This window comes from Lagopus leucura, unplaced genomic scaffold (genome assembly GCF_019238085.1).
Source record: "Lagopus leucura isolate 7727_CA_CO unplaced genomic scaffold, USGS_WTPT01 259-6_obj-0_obj, whole genome shotgun sequence".
In the NCBI taxonomy this organism is placed as follows: domain Eukaryota; kingdom Metazoa; phylum Chordata; class Aves; order Galliformes; family Phasianidae; genus Lagopus; species Lagopus leucura.
The window spans coordinates 52,261-63,593 of NW_024962908.1; the positions used below are offsets into that span (position 1 = coordinate 52,261).

The following is an 11,333-nucleotide window of genomic DNA, read 5'->3' on the forward strand; positions in this document are numbered from 1 at the left end:
TAGGCTTGGTTAGGGTTGAGGTTAGGCTTGGTTAGGGTTGAGGTTAGTGTGAGTTTTCACCATGCAGAGGTGGAAGCAGGTTTAAAAGGACGCATTGCATTTCTTCCTATAGAGTCAGAAAAGCAGTTGCATTGATATATATATATATATATACATATATATCAACAAACTGCATGTCCTTTCATTCCTCTTTTCCTTGATCTCTCCTTTCTCAACTTAATTATTTCTTTCTGTATTATTCCAGGTGCCTTTTACCTTGTATTTGAGTACATGGACCACGACCTAATGGGGCTGCTAGAATCTGGCTTGGTACATTTCTCAGAGGACCACATCAAGTCTTTCATGAAACAGTTAATGGAAGGTCTGGATTACTGTCACAAAAAGAATTTCCTTCATCGGGATATTAAGTGCTCCAACATCTTACTGAACAACAGGTAACCTGGCAGGGATGGAATCCCCTCCTGCCTCTTTCCCCTGTGCTGCCTCGTGTTCAGCTGAAAGAACCCAGTTGTTGTCTTCACCTGGAGTTATGCTCAGTAACAGGAGCTGCCCACACACCACAGAAACACGGCCTTGTGTGTTTCCACCAGTGGTGTGACAGGTCATTAAGTGCTTGGTTTCCTGGGTGCTGTCGTTGGCTGGGAGCGCGGCTCTTGACACCCTGACTGCCTTCTGTGGCGCTTGCTGGTGGTAGCAGTCTGTCCACAGGAGGCTGACAGCTTTTGTGTCAGCTGAAACCAAACGGGTCTCTCTGTGTCCTTCGTCTCCATGGCATTCTGGCAGAAATACTGGTCATTGGAAACCATTGGGGGTTAGGGTCGAGAGCAGCACATCTCCACGAGTTCTCTCTTGTTTAGATAGCAGTGCTTGGCAGTGATATGGTTCATCAGAGTGCTTTACAATTATTAATTTCTGTTAATTATCAGGATGCTATCTCGATAACCCTAAGCAAAGCTTGTGAGAATAATACTGCATGTAAGTGCACCCAGGTGTCTGGTTGTCCTTCTGAAAACATTTCTCTGGGACATTGGTCTGTTGGGAGGACTGTGATAGAGATGAGGCTGAAGCATCACACTTCATTTCTTTGAAGCACTGCATGGGATCTGATGTAGCCAAAAGTCACTGCTGCTCGTTTAGGCCTTTCTGTTGCACCGGGGGATTTCCTTACCTTTCACTGCCTGCAGAATGTGAGCCAGCTGCAGTTCAAACCAGTGATTGTTTTTGTCTTTCAGTGGGCAAATCAAACTTGCAGATTTTGGACTTGCCCGACTCTACAGCTCGGAGGAGAGGTGAGGCATGGGGAGCAGAGGGGTTAACGGTGGCTTTCTGTGGGGGTTTCGTGCCTCTTGATGCCAGCTGACATTTGGATGTTCCCTTGCAGCCGTCCGTACACAAATAAAGTCATTACTTTATGGTATCGACCTCCAGAATTGCTGCTAGGCGAGGAGCGTTACACGCCGGCCATAGATGTGTGGAGCTGTGGGTGAGTGCCTGGCTTCCATCTTCTGTCACGGCAGGGCTGGGAGCCTCGTGCACACAGTGGTTGCAAGGGGAGGTAGCTTTGGACTTGTGCTGAGCTCTGTCTGTTCCAGCTGGACGCTTTCAGGGTGTTCCCATGCTATAAGCCAGCAGTGACTGGCACCTAGCTGAAGCTACTAGTGAAAGGTCCTGGAATAAGGGTATTTTTTGTGTTGTCATAGAGGTCAATATAAAAGGGAAGATAAGTGTCTGTTCTCCCTCTTTAAAAACAGCCAGCTGACCTTTGCTGCTCGTGTGCCACTGAGATCAGGAGGGGTGACAAACCTCTCCTGGGGTTTGGTACACAAACAACAAAGAAGTGAAAGTCAGGCCCTCCCAATTACTGCGGGAAATTCTGGCTGTGAAGTCCAGCTGCTATTTGGTGTCCTGTGCCAAAGGAGTGGGCTTAGGCCAGCTCCAGCAGACAGGTGTCTGTATCAGACTGCAGCTATCTTTGGCACCGCTTGTCATTCCTGCCAGGAGGCCTGAGGGTGGATGTTAAGGACTGGCTGAGTCAGAGCTGTCCCCTGTCTCTTCTCTGTCCCTTACAGCTGCGTGTGCAGGGCTGTGTGCTGGATTTGGCAGTGACCAGCAGCACACTGCTGACAGCTGAGGATATTTGGGCCAGCAAATATCCCCCAAAATTTGACAGTAAAGTTGGAAAGATAAGTGGGAAGAAAAGGAGACGCCTGCCTGTTTTTTTTTATCGTGGTGTTAACACGTCCTGCTTCCCCTGAAAAGAGTTAAAGTGTGAAGCCTGTGACACATTAACCAGACTGGTGTTATTTCCCAGCTGCGTGGAACTGGTGCCTGTACACATAGGTTAGTTTGTCAGCTCTCAACTACAAGCCCTGATGCAAATAACTCTCCTTGGGCAGATCCGCTTCCGAACAGAAATGCTGCAGTGTTCAAACGATCATCCCAAGGGTTTTCTGTCGTGACCTCTTGCTTTTCCTCTTTCCAGCTGTATCCTCGGGGAACTGTTTACAAAGAAGCCTATTTTTCAAGCCAATCTGGAACTGGCTCAGCTTGAATTAATCAGGTAAAGCATTGCACATGCATGCCTATGAGAAAGAGGTACTGCAGTAACTGCTCATGCACGTAGTTGCTGTATTATAAAAGCCCTCTTTCTCTAATCTGCCTGCAAAATAGGACCAGTAAATATTGTAAATATTGCACGTGTAAACAGCTGGGCATCTTAGGTGTCTGCGCCACCCACGTGTGTGGCTGCTAAGCGTGCACCTGCAGTAAGATCTGCAGCTAGCTGAACGCAGAAGTCGTGACCCTAAATTATATCTCACACTGAAAATTCAGTTTGATGGGTAGCTTATAAGCTTAAGTGAGCATTTTTCCTCTTCCTTTTTAACTTGGGGTTTATTTGATACTTCTTATAAGCATGCCCACACCTAGGCTGTTGTAGGTTGCTCAGAAAGGCAGCGACTTCACTTCAGCCCATGACCCTTCTCACTGTTTCACCTGCTGATCAAACTCTGCTTTTCTGCTTCTCAGCCGGCTCTGTGGGAGCCCCTGTCCAGCGGTGTGGCCCGATGTCATCAAGTTGCCCTACTTCAACACCATGAAACCCAAGAAGCAATACCGAAGGCGCCTGCGTGAGGAGTTCTCCTTGTGAGTTTCCATAGTAGAGAGGACGAGCAGCTGTGTGGGGTTGTGGCCTCCTGCTGCAGCGTGTGACAGATCCGTCCTTTGGCTCCGGGCTGCCTGGCAGAATGAAGCAATGCTTCCCATCCTTACCTTCTGCCCTCGGGCAGCCCTCGCCGTGAGGGGTTTGTTCCATTTGTGGAAGGCTGGGCCGTGCATTGACTGCCTCATCTGCCTGAGGTGCCTCTGCAGGGATTCCCTGCCTCTGCACACGTGGGAACGCTCCTTGTGAGGGTCTGGCCTTGGCAGTCTGCACCTGGAGAGCACACTTGGCAGCGTGGCGTTCTCACGGTGCTGAGGCTGTCTCACTTCAGAGATGTGCGTAGTTGTGTGACTGTCTTGTGGGATTCGTAGCAAAGTTGCTCTTTGTAAACGAGGAAAGATTAGACGAGAAATACTGCGTATCTGTGGCTTGTTCTGATGATGTCTGTGGGCTGTGCATCACTTAGATATCTGTGCAGCCCAAGTTTATTGCTCTTGAGCATCTCTGAAAGCCTGCTGCTGCTCTCTTCAGAACAACCCCTTAGCTCAGCCGTGTTTTCTGCTCCCCACACAGCATTCCTTCATCTGCTCTCGACCTGCTGGACCACATGCTGACGTTGGACCCTGGCAAGCGCTGCACAGCAGAGCAGGCCCTGCAGAGTGACTTCCTTAAGGACGTTGACCTCAGCAAAATGGCACCTCCAGAGTAAGTTCCTGCTGCCGTCATTCGCTGTGGTGGGCACTGCTAATGAACTTCAGGAAGGAGCCACTGGCCTTGTCTTGCCTTCTTGGTTGGAATTAAGTTACAACTTCTGGATTTCTTTCATTTTGCCCTGGTTTTATAAAGCTCGGCTTCATGCTTGTAAGGTGCTCCAAGGCAGTTGGAAGATGTGGGAATAGCAGGCAGCAGATCCCTGTCCTCTGTGCCATGGAGGATGGGCAGCCTTGTTGACGACGTTGCTTGTTAATTGGCTAGAAGAGTGCAACGCTGTTCAAGAGCCACTACTGGCAGCTCTTTTCTCCCACCTCAGTCAGGCTATAAAACTCTGCTCTAGCTTATTTGCATGCAAGGATAGCAGCTTTTGAGATTCCCATTTCCTTCAGGGTTATTAAAGGCAGCTGCTTTCCTCAAGCCACCATACTCTCGAAGATGAATGTACATTTGCTTGGGAATGGGAGGAGGTGGATGGCAGCAAATCCAGTCATTCAGGGGCGAGACTCCAGTGCAGATTGTGTGATTCACGTGCAGTTGGGCCACCTTCCCTTCGCCCCTCCTGGGTTTAGTAGTGTGGCTGCATTTAGAGGAGCAGCTGCACTCCTCATACAGCACTAAGAATTTTCACTTGTCTTCCAAGCTGTTTTTGGTGCTGTGTTTTGTTGTTTTTTACCTGTGAAGTCTTGCTCTCTTTCAGCCTTCCCCACTGGCAGGATTGCCACGAGCTGTGGAGCAAGAAACGACGACGGCAGCGGCAGAGTGGGATTGCAGTGGAGGAGCCACCGTTATCAAAAGTTTCTCGGAAAGAAACTACCTCTGTTACAAGCACAGATACTGTCAAAAACAACAGCAGTCCTGTGCACCCACAGCCTGCCCAGCTCAAAACAGAGGCTGGTGCTGGAGATGCAGTAGGTCAGTGCCTTGTCTGGCCTGCAAAAGGCTCCTCTTGATGTTACCTTCGTGCTGTCTCCAGTTTGTGGCGGGTGTGGGGGCTCACTTCTCTTTCAAGGCAGTCTGATGATCTGACTTGTACAGGAAGGGCAGAATCTTTCTGTTCTGACTTTTTTGCTGGCTGCAGAGCTCTCTGTCTGCTCTTCAGGAGTTGTTATTGGTTCACATGCTTGCTTTCTTAGAGAATAATTCAAGGAATCCCTGAGTCTCTGACCAGTGAGGTAATAGATAACAGGCTGGTGGGAACCATCTCACCAATGTGCAGCTGAGCTGAAATTTGATCCTGTTGATCAAATATATAAAGATGAGGAGAAAAGACTAGTGACTGATGGCAGAAATGGATGTTACTGCACACTGTTCCTTACTGAAGAGATCAGTTGATCGCAGGGACTTGCTTGTGCACCGCTGCCAAAACCACATTCAACATTCTGATGTCCCAAAAATAGTTGGAGGGGAGGTATTTTGATTCTTGGGAATGTGGAGATATCCAGAGCTCCCCCAGACTGTGCTGATTGGTCTCTAGAAGCCTTGCACAATACCAGATAGGGCTGAAGATTCCTTTGTGTCAAATGTTCTACAGACGAGTAGCAGAGAAGACAGTTCTTGCTCTGGGGAATGTGCAGTCCATGTGTTCAGTGAAACATGGCAGATGGACAAAGGGCTGTGGCTGGATTAACAGGCAGTCAGAGGAGCAGCATTAGTTCTCTACCAGTAAGAGGGGGCTTAATTGGAAGCTTCTAAAACCAAACTTGTGCACCTTGCTTGCTAAGGAATCTGACTTGCAGGGTCAGTATAAAGGGTCATCCTTGTCAGCTGGTCCAGCATGATGCAGAGGGGAGGTGTAAAGATTGTGTTTTAGGCTGGCCTGGCTGCATGAAGGTCAGGACAGAGCCTTCTGCTCCCAGGCCAACTTTCAGAGAGGAGCTGCCTTCTGCATGACCTATTTTTTTTTTTTTGCTGCACTGGTGGAAAACCCCCTTCTTCCATCCCAAACTGCCTCTATCCTGGGAACACGGTTTCTAGTGCAGGAAGGGGTGCTGCTTTGATTGCTGTGAGGTGAGCTGAAGGCTTCCAGTCTCATCCCTGAGCCTGCTGCCCTGACTGGTGTGGCTGCCCAGCAGTGTGATCCTTGGGCTGCCCTCGGTTAGGGGAAGGTTTGGTTCAGCTGTGCTGGTCTGAACAAGCAGCTGTGTGTGGTTCTGTTGGGGGCAGTGGCAAAGCTTCCCTCTGCTGCTCGCAGAGCAGTGCTGAACTGTAGCCTTGGGTGAGTGCAGTGTGTGAGCAGTACCACGGGGTGCTGCTGCAGCGCTGCTCAGATCTGATGGCAGGCTGGAGGGGGCAAGCTGATGATGGGAAGCTGAGCAAACTGCCTTGGAATCCTTCTGCAGCCTGCATGCCTTCCCCAGGCCTGCAGAGAAGAGGGGTTTGCTGGTGTCATGATTACAAACCAGTCAGATGCAGCATTCTCTGACCTTTCCGTGATGTTTCTTGTGTTTCCAGCAGGCCTTGGAGAAATCACCCAGCAGCTGAATCAGAGTGAACTAGCTGTTTTACTGAACTTGCTGCAGAGCCAGACTGATCTGAGCGTCCCACAGATGGCCCAGCTGTTAAATGTACACTCTAACCCAGAGATGCAGCAGCAGCTGGAGGCTCTCAACCAGTCCATCAACGCTCTGACAGAAGCCACAACTCAGCAGCAGGAGTCTCAGGCAGCAGCAGCAGCAGCAGCAGAGGAAGCCATAGAAGAGCCACCCACGGAGGCCCAGCCACCGGAGGAGCAGGTGACTCCAGAAGCAGCCGGTGCTCAGGGAGACATGCAGAACGTGCTGGCCGTTCTGCTCAGTCAGCTGATGAAGAGCCAGGAGCCTGTCCTAACCCTGGAGGAAAGCAATGGGGAGAAGAGCAGCGAGCAGCGGGGGCTGAGAAAAACCCCTACAGTGCATCAGGAGGAAAGCACAGGTAAATATCCGTGAGCGCCGCTCGTGCATCTCGAATGCCGTGCGCCTGGTTGGCAAAGTCCAGCTGCCATACGAGTGCCTGTGGTTCAGCTGCGGCCAGGAGGAGCTGAGACACCTGAGGGCTGTCGGGGGAGGTGAAGTGGGGCCTGGGGTGAGGATGGGAGGAGGAAAGTGCTGGGTGTTAGAACGCGGCACCCAGGTCGGCTTCTTGCACGGTGCAGTTACGCAGGTTTCCCTCTCTTACTCGCCCCAAGTATTTTTTTTTTTTCCACCTTCCTGCTCAACCAAGGCCAAAAAAAAAAGAAAAGCAGTAAAGAACATGAGAAGCAAAATACTGGAGAGCCCTGTGAGGGAGGGACGGGTGCACAGTGCCCAGTTCAGTGTGTGTAGGGCTGACGTGCTGGAGCTGTGCAGCTCTGCAAGCTGAGGCAGCAGGTTGTTGTCCAGCAAGGTAGAGGCGAGTGAAAGACCTGAGCGGCGAGCTGCTGGACTCCATTTCCAGAGGTGAGTGTAAATGTCTCCATGTCTTTTTTTTTTTCTTGTTGATTTTTTGAATTATTAGCAACATCCTGTGACGACCTCACCAAATTGTAGAAGCGCCTCCTGAGTTGTCTCAGACTCTCCAGGGAGCCTCTTTTGGCCCGATACACAACTCCTCTGCAATGTAGCTGAACGTGCTGTGTTCTCGTGCCTTCAACACACCCGCCCACCACAAGCCAGTTGTGATTGTGCTTTTTTTTCCTTTTTTTTCTTCTTTTTTTTTTTTTTTTTTTTTTTTGCCCTAGTACTGGAATATAATTAGGTTATTGTAGAGCAGATTCGATGAAATAACGTTGTTCTCTGTTTATTTTCGATGCTGCGCTGTCCCCAGATCAGCTTAGCTTTAAAATTACCTGAAGATTGTTTTCTGGATTTCAATACAATCTAGTTTTAAAGTGGACTGATGGATACGGGTGGAGGGGTGGTCCTGGAAGACTACTGGTTTTCACAATAAAGTTTGACCTTTTTAATAACCACTTTTGCACATGATTTGAGGATCTGATTCGATCGAGGTGTTGGTGGCCTCTCGCATCATCGCCAGTAATTGCCTTCCTGCCCCGTGGCCGATGCTGTTGGTGGTGGGTGAGACCAAAGCAGTGCAGTGGTGTTGCTCTGGGGCTCAGGGCCGCTGTTGTGAGCGTGGTTGGTGCGCAGGGTGGCAGCCCTGGCTGTGGTGCTCGAGCAGAGGAATCCCCCAGCTCTGCTCCCAGCTTTTTGCACCGTAACCCAAGTGCTTTGGGAGCCGGTGGGGACGCCCTGGTTCTGCTAGGAGGGATCCTTAGAAATAGGAGTTCTCGTTGCTTCAGGTCTGCTTCGGGGAGGGCCGAGCAGGGGGGCCGATCCTCGTGTGGCAGGGCAGGCGGTGCGAGAGCCGTGGGTTGAGGTTTTGGGATCGTACTGAACGAGGTGAAAGCAGCGAAAACCCACGAGCGCAGAGGGGCCGCGGCGGGGCTGGGAGCTCGGCGGGGCTGCGGCCGGGGCTCGGCGCCGCTCCTCGCCCTGCAGGGCGCACAGCGGCTCGCAGCCGCCGCCAGGCAGCGCGGCCCCGGGGTCCCCCTGCTTTCCAGGAACGCTGCTCCGCGCAGCTCTGCATCTGCCTGCCTCCCCGTTAGCCTTTGATCCGGGAGCAGGAATTCCCTCTGCGGATGCCCATGTGTTAGGACAGCTGTTGCTGAGCGCTTGGGAGCGTGGGGGACCGGGGTGAATGCGGGGAGAACGTTAAGGAACGTGAGCGGTGATCTCACACCGAATGGCAGCTTTCAGAATTCTCCGCCTCTTTTTCCGGCGCTTCCTGGAGAGCGGATGGTCTCGGCAGGGCTGTTTGCTTTTCGTTTTTACTTGGTAGAAATGTATTGATATCTGCTCGCGTGGTTGTTAAGATGTTGTTTAAAAGGAGTAACCCTTCCACAGCATGTCCTCCTCGCGCTCTCCCACCAGACAAGAGGCCCCCTGAGCCCCCCGGACCGCCGCCGCCGCCTCTCTCCGAAGCAGACCTCTCCAGCGCAGCCCCGGAGCTGAACCCGGCCGTCACAGCTGCTCTGCTGCAGCTCTTTTCCCAGCAAGAGGAGCCTCTGAGCCACGCCGAGCACCAACCCGCGCGCTCCGCTGACTACAGCAGGTCCCACTCGTCCAGGACTTACAGCGCCGACGGCTCTGATGGGGGATTCGGGGCCGAGGAGCTGAACTCTGGCCAGACGCTGTTGGAACCCTCTGCCCAGCCTCTGGGGAAAAGCAGGACCTTTTTGGGCTCCGTGAGCCACCTCGGGGAGACGAGCAATTACCAGGGCACGGGCTCTGTCCAGTTCCCAGGGGACCAGGACCTCCGCTTCACCAGAGTCCCCGTGGCGCTGCACTCGGTCGGGCAATCCTTCAGCAAAACCGAGGGGAGCAACAACACGCTGGTGCACCCGGAGGCCAAGATTCAGACCTACAGCGAGCTGGGTGTGGGGACGGCCGGTTCCAGTGGGGCAGGAACCGGGCACGGCTGGGGGGCCCCGGCCCAGGCTGCGCCCTACGGGAAGGCGTTCCGCGGGCCGGGCCGGGCGCCCTCGCGCGGGGGCCGGGGCCGGGGGGTTCCTTATTGATGCTCGTCCTCCGCCATCGCCTCCCTCCCTCGCTTCTGACCGTAGCGCCGTGATGTTGGCCGGGTCTCGGCCGCGCTCAGCTGCTGCAAAGCTCTCTGTTGCATCCCTCGCTCGCCCGGCGCCTCTCTGCAGCGCTCCGGCCGGACCCCTGTGCTTGGTTAGCGACAATAAAACGGCGCTGAGCTTCGTGCCCTGAGCCGGCAGATGGTGGGGGAGCTGTGTAAAACGGGCTGAATGGAACAAACCGCCGCGGGGGAAGGAGGAAATGAAAGCGAGGAGGGCAGCGGTGCGTCGTGCAGGGAGGAGCGGGGCAGGGTTCAGGTAGGGCCGGGGGGCGGCCTGATCCCAAAGCAAAATGGTGTTGGTTTGCTGGTTGGTGTTTTTTTTTTTTAATTCCCCTTTAAAAAAAAAAGAAAAGAAAAGAAATAGAATAAAGAATAAAAACGAAGCTGTTGTTGCAGGGAGCCCCAGCTTGGGCTGCACAGCGGGGCCGTGGCGCTTGGGGCTGTGCGACCCCCCCCCAGGGCTCCGCTCAGCAGCTGTGGGACGCCGGCGTTGCCAAGGGGTCTCTTTGGGTTTCTCTGCTGCCACGGAGTTGCAGTAGGAACTGGTTTTTTGGCATTGGGTGGTTTGTTTTTCCCCCCCCCCGCCCCCCCCCCCCCCTTTGTTTTGGTTTTTCTGTTCAAAGAGCCGAAGAGAAACGCCTCCCTTTACACCCAGGTAATTCTTTGGGATTCTCAAATAGTGGAAGAATTGAAGTTTAAAAGGAAAACAAAAATTAATTAAAGAGAGATGAAAAATAGAGCGGTTCTGGTGGGGCTCTGCCTGAGGCCGGGGGCTCCTGGGGGTTTCAGGCCGTCCCAGCACCTCTGGGCTCCCCTGGTTGTGCTGTGCTGGAGGAAGCACTGACCACCAATTTTCTCCTTTCGCAGAACGCCGCCCCTCGGTGTCCATTTCAATGAGACGTAAACAAAAGAGACGAATAAAACAAAGGTACATATTTATGAGCTTTATTTTGTCCTCCTCCCCGAGCAGGCCTTTCCTATGGAAAACATAGAGTTGTTCATTTAATTTGAGATGACAGTGTGCTGAAGTGCTGAACAGATGGGAGTCCGTGGGGCTGCAGGACCTGGGCGCTGCTGCCAGGCGCAGGTTTGGGAGATTTGGGTTCTTCTCATTGGTTTCCCTTTGCTTTCATGGCCGGTTGATGCAGGAGGAGGGGGTTCTGTGATGCAGAGTGCACTAAATAAAGCAGTCGCCTCTCCGGTTTTGTTTTTTTTTTAATTTATATGTATTTTTGAATTCCCACCACGCTGCTGCTGGAGCCGTTGGTGGCGTTTTGCCTTTTCTCCCTGCGTCCCACGCAGCGCTGAACCCCCCCGGGGTTGACGTCCCCAAAGGGCAGCTCTGCAGTAAAGCTGCACTGAGGACCTGAGCCTTAAAGCAGCAGCGCTGCAACCCCGGGGGGCTGAGGGCCAAATTGGGGGCTTTGAGCTTAAAATGGAATGGGGGGTGGGAGGCAGGGGGCTCCTGGCCCTGAGCGAGGCATGGAAAGCCTCCGCTTCTGTGCCAGCTGCCCCCTACTCACCACCACCCCCCCATCCTGTTGTGGGGCAGAGCACGGGGGGGGTTTCTCCCCATAGACCCCCACCATCAGCCCTTCTGAGGGTGCAGCTCAGGCAGCAGGGCTGGGTGCAGAAGGACCCCGCTGTCACCCCAGAGCGAGGGGGGGGGAAGGGGGGCCGCCCCCCATCATCTCCTCCTTTTGCATCGCTTTTGTTGGCGTTGTTTTTTTTTTTTAGAGGGGCTTCTGTACAAAGAAGACAAAAGGATGTGGGGGGGGGGGGGAGGAGGATGTGCTGTCATGGCTGTGAGCGGTGCTGCAGGGCCGGGGGTTGGGGCACAGCGTTGGGGGGGGGGGGGGGC

General features: G+C 53.1%; 1 protein-coding gene across 5 annotated transcripts in view; it reads left to right on the forward strand.

Annotated features, from left to right (window-relative positions):
* The window catches only part of CDK12 (cyclin dependent kinase 12), a 22,910-nt gene extending 12,501 nt beyond the window's left edge, over positions 1-10,409 (forward strand). Inside the window, exons 6-14 of one of the 5 annotated variants that reach the window (XM_042891025.1) lie at positions 245-434; positions 1,233-1,289; positions 1,382-1,483; positions 2,483-2,560; positions 3,028-3,144; positions 3,734-3,865; positions 4,572-4,786; positions 6,326-6,784; positions 8,734-10,409. In XM_042891025.1, coding sequence (XP_042746959.1) covers positions 245-434; positions 1,233-1,289; positions 1,382-1,483; positions 2,483-2,560; positions 3,028-3,144; positions 3,734-3,865; positions 4,572-4,786; positions 6,326-6,784; positions 8,734-9,407 — 2,024 coding nt within the window. In that variant the 3' untranslated portion in view covers positions 9,408-10,409. Of the gene's footprint in view, positions 1-244; positions 435-1,232; positions 1,290-1,381; positions 1,484-2,482; positions 2,561-3,027; positions 3,145-3,733; positions 3,866-4,571; positions 4,787-6,325; positions 6,785-7,345; positions 7,800-8,733 lie in introns of those variants that run through there. The other 4 variants (XM_042891028.1, XM_042891027.1, XM_042891029.1 and 1 more) reach the window with 4 other exon arrangements.
* The last annotated feature ends 924 nt before the right edge of the window (positions 10,410-11,333 follow it).